Here is a 13,432-nt window from a genome sequence, read left to right on the forward strand (position 1 = left end):
CTCTAATATTTGTTTTCTTGCCAAGCTGAAATTTTTGAAGATGAAAAGGAAAAATAAAAATGATGCCTAGTCACTTGCTTTTGAAGGGAAAGTGTCTAGCATGCTCTTGGATGAACACTGGATAAACGTGGTCTCTGAAAGACACCTATCAGGGTTGGTTGTTAAAGAACCAGAAACTCAGGATTTCTGCTCAATAGTTGGTTTTGTACTTAGAACTATACAGATCTGTTGTCTTCATTCCTACTTGGCTGTGGTTTTGAATAAACAAAAACAATGAGATGTATAGTGATTTTCATTTTATCATAGGATTTCATCCTGAAAATGTGATCTGTGGCATCTTTGCTTATAAAAGTAATTACAGGGGAGAAGTGGTTTTGAAAACTATATGGTGCCCTTTGCTTACAGGAGTCCTTTGTGTCTAGAGGTGATAGTAAATTTTTAATCACAGGTTGTGTTTTCAGTTCTGAACTGGTTTGCAGAAAATGTTTATTTTATTCCCTGACTTCAGTGTGTTTTTTTGCAATGAGGGATACAAGGCTCAGTGACTATTCCACAGAAACATGTTTATTATGATTCAAGCCACAACTCTTCTCCCAGCACTTCAGACAAGTAGAACTGGTTTTCCTTTGAAACTGACACACTATCAAATTCCTGATTGCCTGCAGAATAAAATCTAATGCTTGTTTGATTCCTAAGACTGAACTACTTGGGTATTAACTTCTTATGCTCATGTGCCAATGGCAGATTAAAAGTACATTGATATATAAAGAGTTTCTATGCACTGCAGAAAGAAAGAGTGCAAGACGAAGAAATGCTTTTATTTATACAAATGCATTTCTGAGGAGGGATGGAAATAGTGGAGTTGTGTTAAGCTTGCTAAATGCTATGTAGAACATCTCCTTTTGTCTTCTTTTTGGGAGTACTGACTGTTATCTGACAATGTATACTAACTTGTAAAATAGTAGGTGGGAGTTGGGGTCAAAAGCTAAGGTGTCTGTCTCTTGAGTGTATTGTCTTGACCACTGAGCTCATTTGTACATTTCTGCTTTTGTTTTTAACCCTTCTGAAACTAGAAGTTTAAAATGTAGATGCAGTTTTTCACTCTGACTTCTCAGGAGTCACACATTCAGACTGTATCGTAATCCTTGAGACTTCTTTTAAGGAAATGCTGTGACCCGTGAAGTCTGCTATATACAGAACTTCCTTTGCTCCATGCCAAACATCTATGAGTCTTGGTGTCATTCAACCTGTGCTTCAGATTGATAGAAGCATTCTTTTCATCTTGTTTTTTAATAGTATTCATCTTTATTACCTTCTTATTTCATGGTCTTGCTTTACATTTTCTTCTGCTTTAAATTATTCTTCTAAGTTGTGTCGTGGGCATTAAAACAGTCAGCACTGTAAGCCATCATGAACAGCCATCCTTGTCAGATAGGATGTGTATGACAGAGGAGCAAACTTTATGACAATTCCAGTGTAGAAATATGAAGAACATCAAGTAATGGGAAGAGCAATACTTAAAATGCCACTATTTTATATATGGAAATTTTCTTTTCATAGATGGAAAAATCCGTTTGGCAACTTTAGAACTTGGCTGCCTGTTACTGAAGCAGCTTGTGTTTTCCAAAAGCGGCAGCATCATAAAAGATGTTCACCTTGCTTGCCTTGAGGTAAATATTTTCTTTCAAATTACCAGTCTTTGAGCATTGCCTGTCTTTGAGTCTTGGAGTATAGTTGAAAAAATGTGTTTCATTTCTCATTAAAATAAGCATAAACGTGAATTTTTTGCTTCTGGAACATCTTTCCATTGGTGGCTCTGTGCAGTGAACATAAAGAATCAATGTTATTCTACTCAGCTTTGCTGTTACTTTACTCTTAACTTCTCAAGAGGGGTTATGTTTCATTTTCTCTCTGAAATTTGCATGCCATAGAATGATAGAATGGTAGGGGTTGGAAGGGACCTTTGGAGATCATCTAGTCCAACCCCCCTGCAGAAGCAGGTTGACCTAGATCAGGTCGCACATGAACATGTCCAGACAAGTCTTGGAAGACCTCCAAGGAAGGAGACTCCACAACCCCTCTGGGCAGCCTGTGCCAGGGCTCCCTCACCTCAACAGTCAAAAAGTTTTTTCTTCTGTTTAAGTGGAACTTTTTGTGTTCCAGCTTCATCCCATCACCCCTTGTCCTGTTGCTAGCTACTATAGAAAAAAGGGATGTCCCAACCTCCTGACACCCACCCTTTAGATATTTATAAATGTTAATAAGATCACCCCTCAGTCTCCTCTTCTCCAGACTAAACAGCCCCAGTTCCTGCAGCCTTTCCTCGTATGAAAGATGTTCCTCCTTCTTAACAATTCTTTTAAGTGCTTTTGAAACCAACAAGCTCACATAATCTGTATTTTCACAAGTCTGTTGTGTATGAGTCTTTGGGTGTTTCCTTAAACCTGAATTCTGAGTGAATGGTATATTTGCTTCCTGAAACACAGTTATTTTATCTTTTCTAGGGTGCAAGGGAAGAAAGTGTTCACCTCCTTCGTCGTTTCTATAAGGTATGTATACAGAATGCTGTAAGAAAAAATCTGTTACATAATGTGAAATTAGAAGGGGCTCTGCAGCCCAGTCTCTACATAGTTACCAAGGCACCACTTTTAAGATGGGAACTCCACATTTGAGAGAAATAAGGTGTTTTGTTGGAGAATTCCTCTCTTTTTCTGCCATTGTCATACCACTCTAACATACCTCACAAAAAGGCTGCTAGAAGTCTCAAAGGGTCAAGTTAGTAGTTAGATGCTTTTGTTGCAACTTCTATGTATTCCATGGAACAGAGCCACAATGTTTAAAACATTTCAGGGATTTCATTGTTGACACTAAGGTGGAATGTGGGTTTTTTCACATGACTTTTTTTTATTTTTATCTTATCTGCAATGATGATCTAAAATATTTTTACTGATTGGAGACCTCACAGACTTGCAGAATCTTAAGCGTTGGAAGAGACCTTGAAAGATCATCCAGTCCAGCCACCTCGAGTACGTCACACAGGAACTCAGACAGATGGGTTTTGAGTGTCTCCAGAGAAGGAGACTGCACAACCTATCTGGACAGCCCCTTCCAGTGCTCCCTCACCTCAACAGGGAAGAAATTCTTCCATGTGTTTCTTTGGAACTTCTTGTGTTCCAGTTTATACTCGTTGCCCCTTGTCCTATTATTTGCCATCACTGAGAACAGCCTGACTCCATTCTCCTGACACCCACTCTTTACATATTTGTAAACATTAATGAGGTCACCCCTCAGTCTCCTCCAAGCTAAAGAGCCCCAGTTCCCTCAGCTTTTCATCAGAAGGGAGACGCTCCACTCCCTTCATCATCTCTGTGGCCCTGCAGTCTTTTGCCTTTATTCTTTTGTGTTGTAAACAACAAGAGAAATGTATGTTTGTTTAGTCTTAGACACTAACTTCTTTATAAGGTGCAGTAAATCCAACTGTCTTCCTATTTTTCTTTGAATTCTCTTGAATGTTTGTTCAATGTGGCTTACAAATAATAAGTAACTTGTGGTGGCTTGCCCTTGCATAGCTGTCAGACACCCACCCAGCCACATTCTTGCTCCCCCTCCTCAACAGAATGAGGGAGAATGTAAGATGGAAAAGCCTTGTGGTGTTAAGATGAAGACAGAGAAGTCACTTGCCAATTGTTGTCATGGGCAAGAGAGTCCCAGCTTGGCAAAAATTAATTTATTGCTAATTAAAATATATTTAGGGAGTGAAAAACAAAGGTAAATTAAAAGATTACCTTCCCTCTACCCCTCCTTTTGCTTTTTCATTCCTGACTCTTCCACTTTCTTCCCTGCTGTGTGGTGCAGGGGGGATGGGAAATGGGGGTTTGGGATGTGTCCATAATAGTTCATCCCTGCTGCATTTTCCTCCTATATAAATTTCCCCTGCCTCAGTGTGAGTGCTCCTCCATAGGCTGCAGTCATTGAGGGGAAAAAACTGCTTCAGTGTGAGGCATCCACCATCTGCAGTTCCTTCAGGGTATGTCTACCTGCTCAGATGCTGCAGGATGGATGTCTGCTCCATTATGATCTTCTCTTGCAGAGAGAATCTCTCTTCTTTCTTAAACCTGTTTTCCCAGAGGTGATATCAGTGTTTCTGGGGAACTCAGCTGTGTCCAGGAGGAGGCTTCTCCTCAGAGTCCCCTGCAGCCCTGCTGACAGGTCCCAGACAGGAAAACCCAGCATGTAGTTAAAACCAAACAAGCATGGCTCTGTAGGCATAAGCATTCATAATATGTCCATATCCTTTTGTTTGAAAGGGAGAAGAAATTTTTCTGGATATGTTTGAAGATGAATACCGGAGTATGACAGTAAGTGACACCCCTTCTGCCATGCCAAAGCTTCAAACCCCGATACAACACCAGGAGCAAGAACAAGTACTCACTGATAGCTACCAAGAAGGGTGGTTGTTTCCAGGAGTAGAATAAGAAAATGTGGGTGGGGGTTTTTTGTGTATGAGAATTTGTGTCTACACTTACATAAATAGTTTAAGTGAAATTTCACAGCTGCCTTGAAAGCCCAATACATTCTGAAAGTGAATGGACAAAACCTGCTTTATCCTGGGAAATGAGGCATTGGATGGTTTTTTTTTTTTTCCTAATTATTAAACAGTGTGAAAATCTTCCTATATCTCATTGAAGCCCAGCAGGGTTTCAGTTTTGAGTGGTGCCACTTCACTTACCAGTAGAAAAGAAGATTCTAGCAGGCAAATATTGGTCCTTTATCTCATTTGGCAGAGATACTGCCTGTGGCACAGTACCAGCTGTGGGAGTTGTAACAGATTACTAACTTCATCTCAGTTCATATTTAACCTGGAAATATGTTTCAAAACTAAGTATCTGTTTAAATTTAGAATTCAGATAAAAATACTTTAAGTAGTCAGTTACAGGATTTTTTTCCACAGTGGGACAGGATTTTAATGAGCAGCCATTAGTTGTCTTTTGACCTCCTAGAGTAGGTCACACAGGAAGTCATTTAGGTGGGTTTTGAATGACTCCAGAGAAAGAGATACCACAACCCATCTGGGCAGACTGTTCCAGTGCTCCCTCACCTGAACAGTGAAGAAGGTTTTCCTTCTGTTTCTTTGGAACTGCTTATACTCTAGCTTGTACCTGTTGCCCCTTGTCCTATCCAGCCTAAATAATAGAAGTATTGAGTGAAACATTTAAATTTTTAGTAGTTAAGTATCACTGTACTTTTAGGTTGAGAAGTGACACCAATACTAACATCTTTCTTATGTTGCAAGTTCAGTATTCTTGTAGGTTTTTGTATTGTGTATCTGTTTCTGAGGCTGCATATTTTTAACCATGAAAGAGAGAGCTACACCCTGGAACTTGAACTTTGTTTTCATTAAAGTGTATTTATTTGCCTAGCTAGCAAATGACTTGCTGGGCAAGCTGATCTAAGTGCTAAGTAACACCGATGTTGCCTTGATGTTGTATAAATAACACAGTACAGAGCTGCTGTGAAGTCAGTAGTATACTTGCTTCGTCTGAATTATAAAGAAAGGAAAAAGTTATGTCTTCATTAATGGTAGATGAGAACCAGTTCAGAGGAACTAAAGACTTAATTTTGAGTTTGTACATATGCAAAGCAGCAGTTCAAGAATCCACTGTGAAAATTCTGGCCCTTGTTTCAGTCGGCTTCTTTTACAGTATCCAACCATGGCAAAGTGTCCAGGAATGCTTCCAGATACTTTTGACTATTTTGGAATGCCCATGTGATTGTGGGCTTTTTTTCTTCTTAACAGACTGTCATCCAACTGTGGGCAGGGCTTTTTTATGTTTTAGCCATTCCAGCTGGCATTCTGGCAGAAAGAAGCTCATATCTCCAGTGTGTGTGTGTATATAGTAGAACTTGGATGAAATTGTACAAAGGTACAGAAAGATGGATGTTTCAGACATCATTTATTCATGAAAATAAGTAAACATGTAAAGGTGGAGCCTGTTAGTGGCAAGACTGAAGGGAATTGTCTAGTGTGAAAGTTACTGCATTATTAGAGACTAGAGAACCTTTTCTTGTGATTGAAATAGTTACAAATTTGAGTCAACTTAAAATCAAACCTGACAACCTTTGGTTTGTAGTACTCATGAAATAACTTCTGTAGTCTTCCATAGTCTTTTCCTGTGGGTTTTTTTCAGCGTGGAAACTTCAACAGTTGTGTTAAGGAATGATGTGCAGATATGAAACAGAGATTGCACGTGAAGGGCTCGAAATAAGATGGATGGTATTAAAAATTCTCAGAGCTCTGTAACGGTTCCTCTTAAAATATGTAGCTGTGAGTTGCATTTGAAAGTGAAGATGCACATGCTTATTTTTCTGTGTAGTAATCAATGCTAAAATATCTTTATAGATTAAACCCATGAATGTAGAGTACTTGATGATGGATGCCTCAATCTTGTTGCCTCCAACGGGGACACCACTGACTGGTATTGATTTTGTGAAAAGATTGCCTTGTGGAGATGTGGAAAGAACACGAAGGGTAAGTCAGACTTTTCTTACATTTGTTCATGACACAATGATGCCAAAGACTTTGTACAATTCTAGAAATTCAATTGCTTTTTCTTGAAAGCTTTTTGATTGGAAGCTTCATCCATAAATATTTACTTTTCCCAGTGGAGAAGCTTTATCTGCAGTTTGTGTTTAGTCAGTTCAGTGTACTGCACTGGTGTCATGGTTTAACACCAGACAGCAGCAGAGCACCACACATCTGTTTGCTCCCTCCTCCCAGCCTAACAGAGGAGAATCAGAAGAAAGAGGTAAACCTCATATGTTAAGATAAGGACAGTTTAACAGGACAACACAGGGAGAGAAGAAACAGTAACAACAATAATACTAATAAAAGAATATGTAAAGCAAGCGATGCACACTGCAGTTGTGGGCCACTCAAAACCCGACTCTCAACCCATTCCCAAGCTGTGATCCCACCTCCCTGCCAGCTCCCCCAGGGTTATATACTGAGCATGAGGTTATGAGGTATGGAATATCCCATTGGCTAGTTTGATTCAGCTCTCCTGGCTGTGCTCTCTCACAGCTTGTGAAAATTAAACCTATCCCAGCCTAACCCAGGACAACTGGGGTTTTACTTGTTTATACCATGGAGACATCTACATTAAAAGGCATACACTCGTGTGACACTCATTAATACATCATCAGTTTCCCTTTGTGATCCAATACCTCAGTCTGTCATTATATTCATAGAGTAAGAATTTTCACTGCAAGGCTGACTGGCAGACTGGCTTCATATTGACTGTGTTTCTAGACATAGCAAAAAATACAGTTATATTCAGGGATGTTCATCTTGATGAGAAAAATGGCAAATTTTTATGATTGAGACAGTCTGTAGAGGTGATACCAAGCTGTGAGTAACAACATCATTATCAGCATTCTTGGAATAATCAGTTCCTGGCCATTATCTGGCAGCATCCTATAAGCCTTGCAGTGCCAGTAAGTCTTAAAGATGTGTTGCTGCACGACATTATTACTTGAAAAGTGCTGTTCCTCAGGTAGCTTTGCATTTACATAAGCATATATGTAAGTATATTCAAGTATTCTTAAAGAACAAGGATATTTCCAGGAATCTTGTGAAAACTTTTGTTTTCAGTATTTATTATAAGCCATGCAACTCTTGTTATCAGAGCAAATTAAGTTTTATAAAGTTCAGTGAATTATCTTAAGAAGTATTATTCTTAGAAAGCAAAAATGCTTCCTAGAATTCTCTCTGAGGCATTTAATGGAATGAGACTTACAAAGGCACAGTGATGGAAACTGATTGCTCTGTGGTTTTTCACCTGCTAAATAAGGAATTAGCTGAACTTCTGTTGGTGGAAATTCAAAAATCAGTACAAATATTCCTGTAAATTCTTTGGGATGAAAGGGTCTTTCTCATCAGCAAGAATTCACAGAAGGCTCCTTATCAATCCTCCTTCCCCTGATAGCATTGCTCTAGAGGAATTTCTTAGAATTCCTATGCCACTTGCTTCTAGCTAAGCTTGTTCTCTTAGGCTGAATTGCCATAGCAATACACTGAACTCCACATGTAGCTTGTGACATTCTGCTGTCTCTTGGCCTGCTTGAGATCCTTTTTGCTGACAGTTCCAAGTGGATAGTGATTCAATTCTGAGCATCCAATGGCATGATTCTAAATAAGTTCTCAAGTTTTGTTTCACTAGCAAGTGAAGAAGTCCAATATTTTGATTATATCAGGAGCTCTTAGCAGTTAGAGATCAGATCGTTTTAGGCTTTCACTTCTTGTTTTGCTATAGAAAGTCCCTTTAAGTGGCAGTTCTTTTCCTCTTAAAAACTTTAGGAGGAACTCTGAGAAGTCAGATCTCTCTTGAGTTATTGAAGGCACATCTCCTAAATCCAAACTGCCAACACCTCTGACTTAAAACATTAAAATGACCCGAAGTTGTTAGTCTGCCTTCTGAAATCAGCTGGTACCCCTTGATCAAGCCTTCTGACCAGAATCAGATGCTCTCTTGAATTGTTGATAGTCCAGTTACTGTTTGTTGGTTGTATCTCTACCTTCTGATTTCTATAGTCCTACAGCTAGAACTGCTTACCAGTCACCTAGAATAATGCAAACTCATTTGTGTGCTTGTTTGGAAAGATGGACAGTGTGAGTTTTGAACGCTGCACCTTGGAGTAAGTAGGCAAGCAAAGACTTTGAGACAAGGTTTTGAACTGGGAGTGAGAATGCTGTGCCATGGGGATGTAGTAAGATGATGGTAGGTTTCTCTGTACATTACTATTTCTTTGCACATGGTATGTGTATGTAAATGAAGGAATCAGTGCACAGGATACCTTATCATAATGCATAGTTCTTTAATGTAGATGGCAATTCATATTTGTTCCTACTTAACTAAGAAATAGAAGTCAGTTGAAAAAAATTCTAGGCAACTGAACTGCTCTACTGCTTTATTGAGAACGAATAAAATGTTACAGGAAGTCACAAATCACATGCTTTTGGGTTTATATTGATACTGTTAGCAAACAGAGCTATCAGTATTGTAGGAAGGAAAGTGTAGTTCCCCTTTCATCTGATGTTCTTGATGTTAATTTTCTTTCCTGTAAAGGCTGAAGTTCTAGTCTTCTTTCCTACTCTGGTAGATTATTCTGCAGTAAATGTGATTACATGCTTGGAGATGAGTGACATAGTGTTATGGGGAATGTATGCAAGAACACTTCATGCTCTCTTCAGGAGGGAAAGAGGATTAAGGGGAAAATAAGTGAAAGCAATCTGAGTGATGACTGCTCTCTGAATTTAAAAAACAAAACAAAACTTAATGGATTTGACTTTTGAGTTACCAAAAATGCAAGGACATTGCTGTTCTTGATCGAATTTGGAAACTATTTAATTTCAGTAAATCCAGAATACGTTAGAATTCAACCTGCCTAAATGGGAGAGATCATCTCCCATGATGAAATGACTCTGCTTTTATTCATAAGATAGTGTTAATATCATAGTTTTGTTAGACACCCTTGACATTCTTTTCTCCAAATAATTGCATTGCCCTATTAGACTTCAACAGCATGACCAAATTGATCTGTTCTGGTGTCAGTTCATGGAAGAGCCAGATATGTGACTCCTTTCTCTTTATTCCTCTTCAGCCAGGAGTTTCTGAAAGCACCACTAGTTTTGATAACTGGCCAAACACTCCCATTGCTGGTTCACAGGAGGCAGAGTGGTGTTGATTTTAAAAGTAGAGAGGTGAAAGCATTTGCCTTAAAGCAGCTTAGACTTATTTCTCCTGATAGTTCCTGCGATGTGGGGGTTCCTGGACACTGCAGCTGTTTGTGAATTCAGAGCTTTTACCCTAAAGCAGCAGTTAATTTACAGTATGCCACAGAAGTACTGTGTAGGAAACTGGTGTTTTAAAAAAAAAAAAACAAAACCAGAAGTAAATAAAAAATGGTTTTTCATTTGCTGTACTAAAAATGCAGTTCTTGTGCTGGAAGAGGATTCTAAATGGTACGTTTCAAAATGTGACTAATAAAATGATGATTGTTCTTTGGCACTTTGTCTTTGCATACCATATGTCATTAATGTGTAAACCAAAACAGGAATATTACTTTCATAGAGCAATTATTGAAAGTTCTTTGGGATTGGTGCAGCTTTCATAGTGCTTTACCCTGGTGTAGACCTGAGACTATAGATTAAGTTCTCTGGGAATGCTGTATTACATAGGATTCCTTTTGATCAACACAGCAAATTAACACCAGTGTTTTCCTTCAAACTCATAGACAGCTCAAATTCAGACAGAAAAGTTGTTAGCTTTGAGTTCACAATGTGAGAGTTTCTGAAGGCTGGCTGTGTAGATGTGATCTGTAGCATACAGATATTGTAAATGTGGTCAGTCTTAAAATAATGATCTTAAAAAAAACAAATGTCCAAGATTTATTGGTTTTGCTTAAACGTTTCCTTTAATCATTTGCCTGTCAGTCACAATCGATGTAAATGTGCTAGTGGGATAAAAGCTCTGCTTCACTGAAAATAAACAGCATGCTTCAGCTGCTTCCATATCCTTTTCTTAAATTGCTTTGAAATTACATTATACTTTCTCAAGTTTATTAAATGACAACAAAATCAGGGGTTTTAAAAGTGAGTATATGTGTGTAAGATTTTGTTAAAGTATGTAGTACTAACTGCAGCAATATTTTAATATTCCTTTTTCAATTTCCTAAGGCAATCAGAGTTTTCTTTATGCTCCGTTCACTGTCACTGCACTTGCAAGGTGAGCCAGAAACTCAGTTGCCACTCACAAGAGAAGAAGACCTTATAAAGACAGATGATGTTCTTGACTTGAGTAAGTAGTCCCTCAATTTTTCAAATAGTGTGATATGGAAAAATTGTTGGCTTGTTTTCTGATGTTAAAAACCCCCAAATAATTATCTGGTGTAACTGACTTCTGAGGATGGTTGCTTTGTCTTCCACTGCATTTGGAACTTTTGGTTTGTTTGTTTTTTGTTCTGTTTGTTCTTTAAAGAGACTGCTAATAAATATTGCAGGGTTTAATACTAGCACATAAAGGATTCACAGTCTTTCATCTGTGTTCCTGGCAATGTTAGTTTTGTAAATGAACTGATCCTAGAAGAATTTTCTTCTATTCAGGTTTCACCTATTCAAAATACACTTAAACTGCTCATGAAATTTAAGGGTTGGTGACCATATCAGCATCCAGCATCCACAACTGGAGTTTGATTGTCCTCATGTGCCTCTCCCTCCCTGGAGTTCTCGGAAACTTTAACTCCCATAGCTGAACAGGATGCTGAGCTATTCCCATGGGGAATCAAGCTGTAATGTCAAGAATGACCTTGTCAAATTAAGTAGTACTTAGTATGAAGTAGAGGCAAAGTACCTTCTTTCTGCAGTATCACAGAACACTGCTGCATTCTCCATACTGAAGAAACAGAGAAGTTGGAAGACAAACAGTATGCTGTTTGCAAATTCAGTATACCTGTGTTCGTGTAACATCAAAATCTGTATCTCTAGATGACCTTATATGTTACTGAACAGTACAACTTCTAGAGTAACTCTGGCCTAAATCATAAAGCTGTAGTTTTACTGTCTCCAGCAATGACATTAAGAAACAGTAACTTGTCATGTCAAATTAATCTTACTATAGCATGAAATATTTGCTTTTTTAAAAAGCTTAAAATATGTAGAAAAGGAGTCCTTTAAGACTAGAATTGAAAAGAAAAGCATGGTATTATAAATACTTTCTCTTAGTTCAATTTCTTGTAAACAAAATCTAAAAGAATTTGGCATAGTGGTGTTTAGCTGATAAGTCAATCACTTTTGTTCAGGCAGATGTCTTATAGAATCACAGAAGTTATAAAGAACTTGCAGGCACCATTTGTAGCTTTAGAGAGCATTGCTAAAATAGTGTGTGTGTATTTAATAGATCCCTAAAAAATTAAAACCCTTTCTTAAGAAAAAGGAGGAAAAAATGCTTAATGTTTCAAATATTATTTATTTTACTCTGTACTTGTTGATCTTACTCCAACTAAAGAAAGAAGTGCCCTAGTTGCCTTAGTAGATGTTGTAGGATTATGTCCAGTATCTCAGAGACCTCTTTGTGCATCAAATCCATCAAGAATATTAAGTATTTGAGTGAAAGGAAAACACTGAAATCAATTGAGCTAAGTAAAAGTTTTGCGATATCAGAGCTGATGTGCTGTAGCTTAATGGATGAAATGCAGATTAAACCTTAAATAAATAAATGACCTTTCAAACTGATTACAAAAATGTATTAAATGTGGTTTTCAGAAAATATATTTCTCTGCAATACTGAAAATGTCAGAGGATGCTCCCTGGCATGAGCCCTGCAGCTTAGAGCAGTGGAAGGTTTTGAGAATCCACGTTTACAGATAATAGAGTTTAAAGAATGCTGTCAAAGCAGTTAACTGTATATAAAAATATACAAGCTATAGGGTGTGGACAGGTTTTTACTAAGTAAATGTAAGTATTGGGCTACAATAGATGAGAAGCTATCAAGTTAGCAGCCCAGTATTTCCATTTTTGGTAGCTACATGGCCAGTGGTGTGGAAGACTCTCATTTGAGTGGCTCTAATCCCATTTGTTGAATTTCTGTATTATTTAAAAGATGCAAGAAAATGTGCAAGGGAAATACTTCTTAAGCTGCATTATCCTGTTCCTGATGGTATTGTTTCAGCTTGGTGAATTAAGTGGAACATGCTTAATGCAAACACATTGCCTCTGATCTTTACCAAAATGAGCGAGCTGCAAAAGATGTTGTCAATTACATTTTGCAGTTATTAGTTGTCTGGTAAAAAATGATGTCTAGAATTAAATTACTGTTGACTTACTGAAGAAATAATAACATACAGTTAACTCAGTTTCCTGTTTCAAATGAGGTGGGTATTTACTGTAATGTTGGCTCATGGGCAGTGGGTAAGATGAAATGATGAATCAACTTCTACTGAAAGTGAAATGTTTTTCTTAAATTACTGGAAATGCAATTATGAAGTAGTTCTTTCAAAGTAGTTTCTTCTTAAGAACATATTGAATGAAAGGTGGATCTGATTGAAATACCATTTCCCAATGTTATTTGTTCTTCCCCACACTCCTCTCCCTCCAAAAAAGAAAAGAACACTTTTTGTCCATGCCTCTTTGTTAGTCCTGAGAAATTCTGATGGCTTGCATTAGAAAAATGAGTGGACTGCACCACAGGTATTGTGCAGTTCATTGCACTTTACTTGTGGCTTTTTATTTCTAAGTCAGGCTTTCACAGTGAATACAAGGTGTCCTTTTCTTGGAATGTATAGTTTAGACCATAGATCATTAATACATCCCTCTTTCATGGGTAATTGTGTATCATTTTTATTTCATGTCTATAGTGCCAGATTAATTGCTAAAATA

General features: G+C 37.8%; 1 protein-coding gene across 3 annotated transcripts in view; it reads left to right on the plus strand.

Moving 5' to 3' along the window:
* Positions 1-13,432, plus strand: part of CLEC16A (C-type lectin domain containing 16A) — a 69,748-nt gene that overhangs the window by 31,227 nt on the left and 25,089 nt on the right. For all 3 annotated transcript variants that reach the window (XM_061991864.1, XM_061991866.1, XM_061991867.1), the window contains exons 14-18: positions 1,561-1,670; positions 2,505-2,549; positions 4,308-4,358; positions 6,401-6,529; positions 10,736-10,856. In XM_061991864.1, the coding sequence (XP_061847848.1) occupies positions 1,561-1,670; positions 2,505-2,549; positions 4,308-4,358; positions 6,401-6,529; positions 10,736-10,856 (456 nt within the window). The remainder of the gene's footprint in view (positions 1-1,560; positions 1,671-2,504; positions 2,550-4,307; positions 4,359-6,400; positions 6,530-10,735; positions 10,857-13,432) is intronic.

Source organism: Colius striatus, chromosome 3 (assembly GCF_028858725.1).
Source record: "Colius striatus isolate bColStr4 chromosome 3, bColStr4.1.hap1, whole genome shotgun sequence".
NCBI classification, from domain to species: Eukaryota; Metazoa; Chordata; class Aves; order Coliiformes; family Coliidae; genus Colius; species Colius striatus.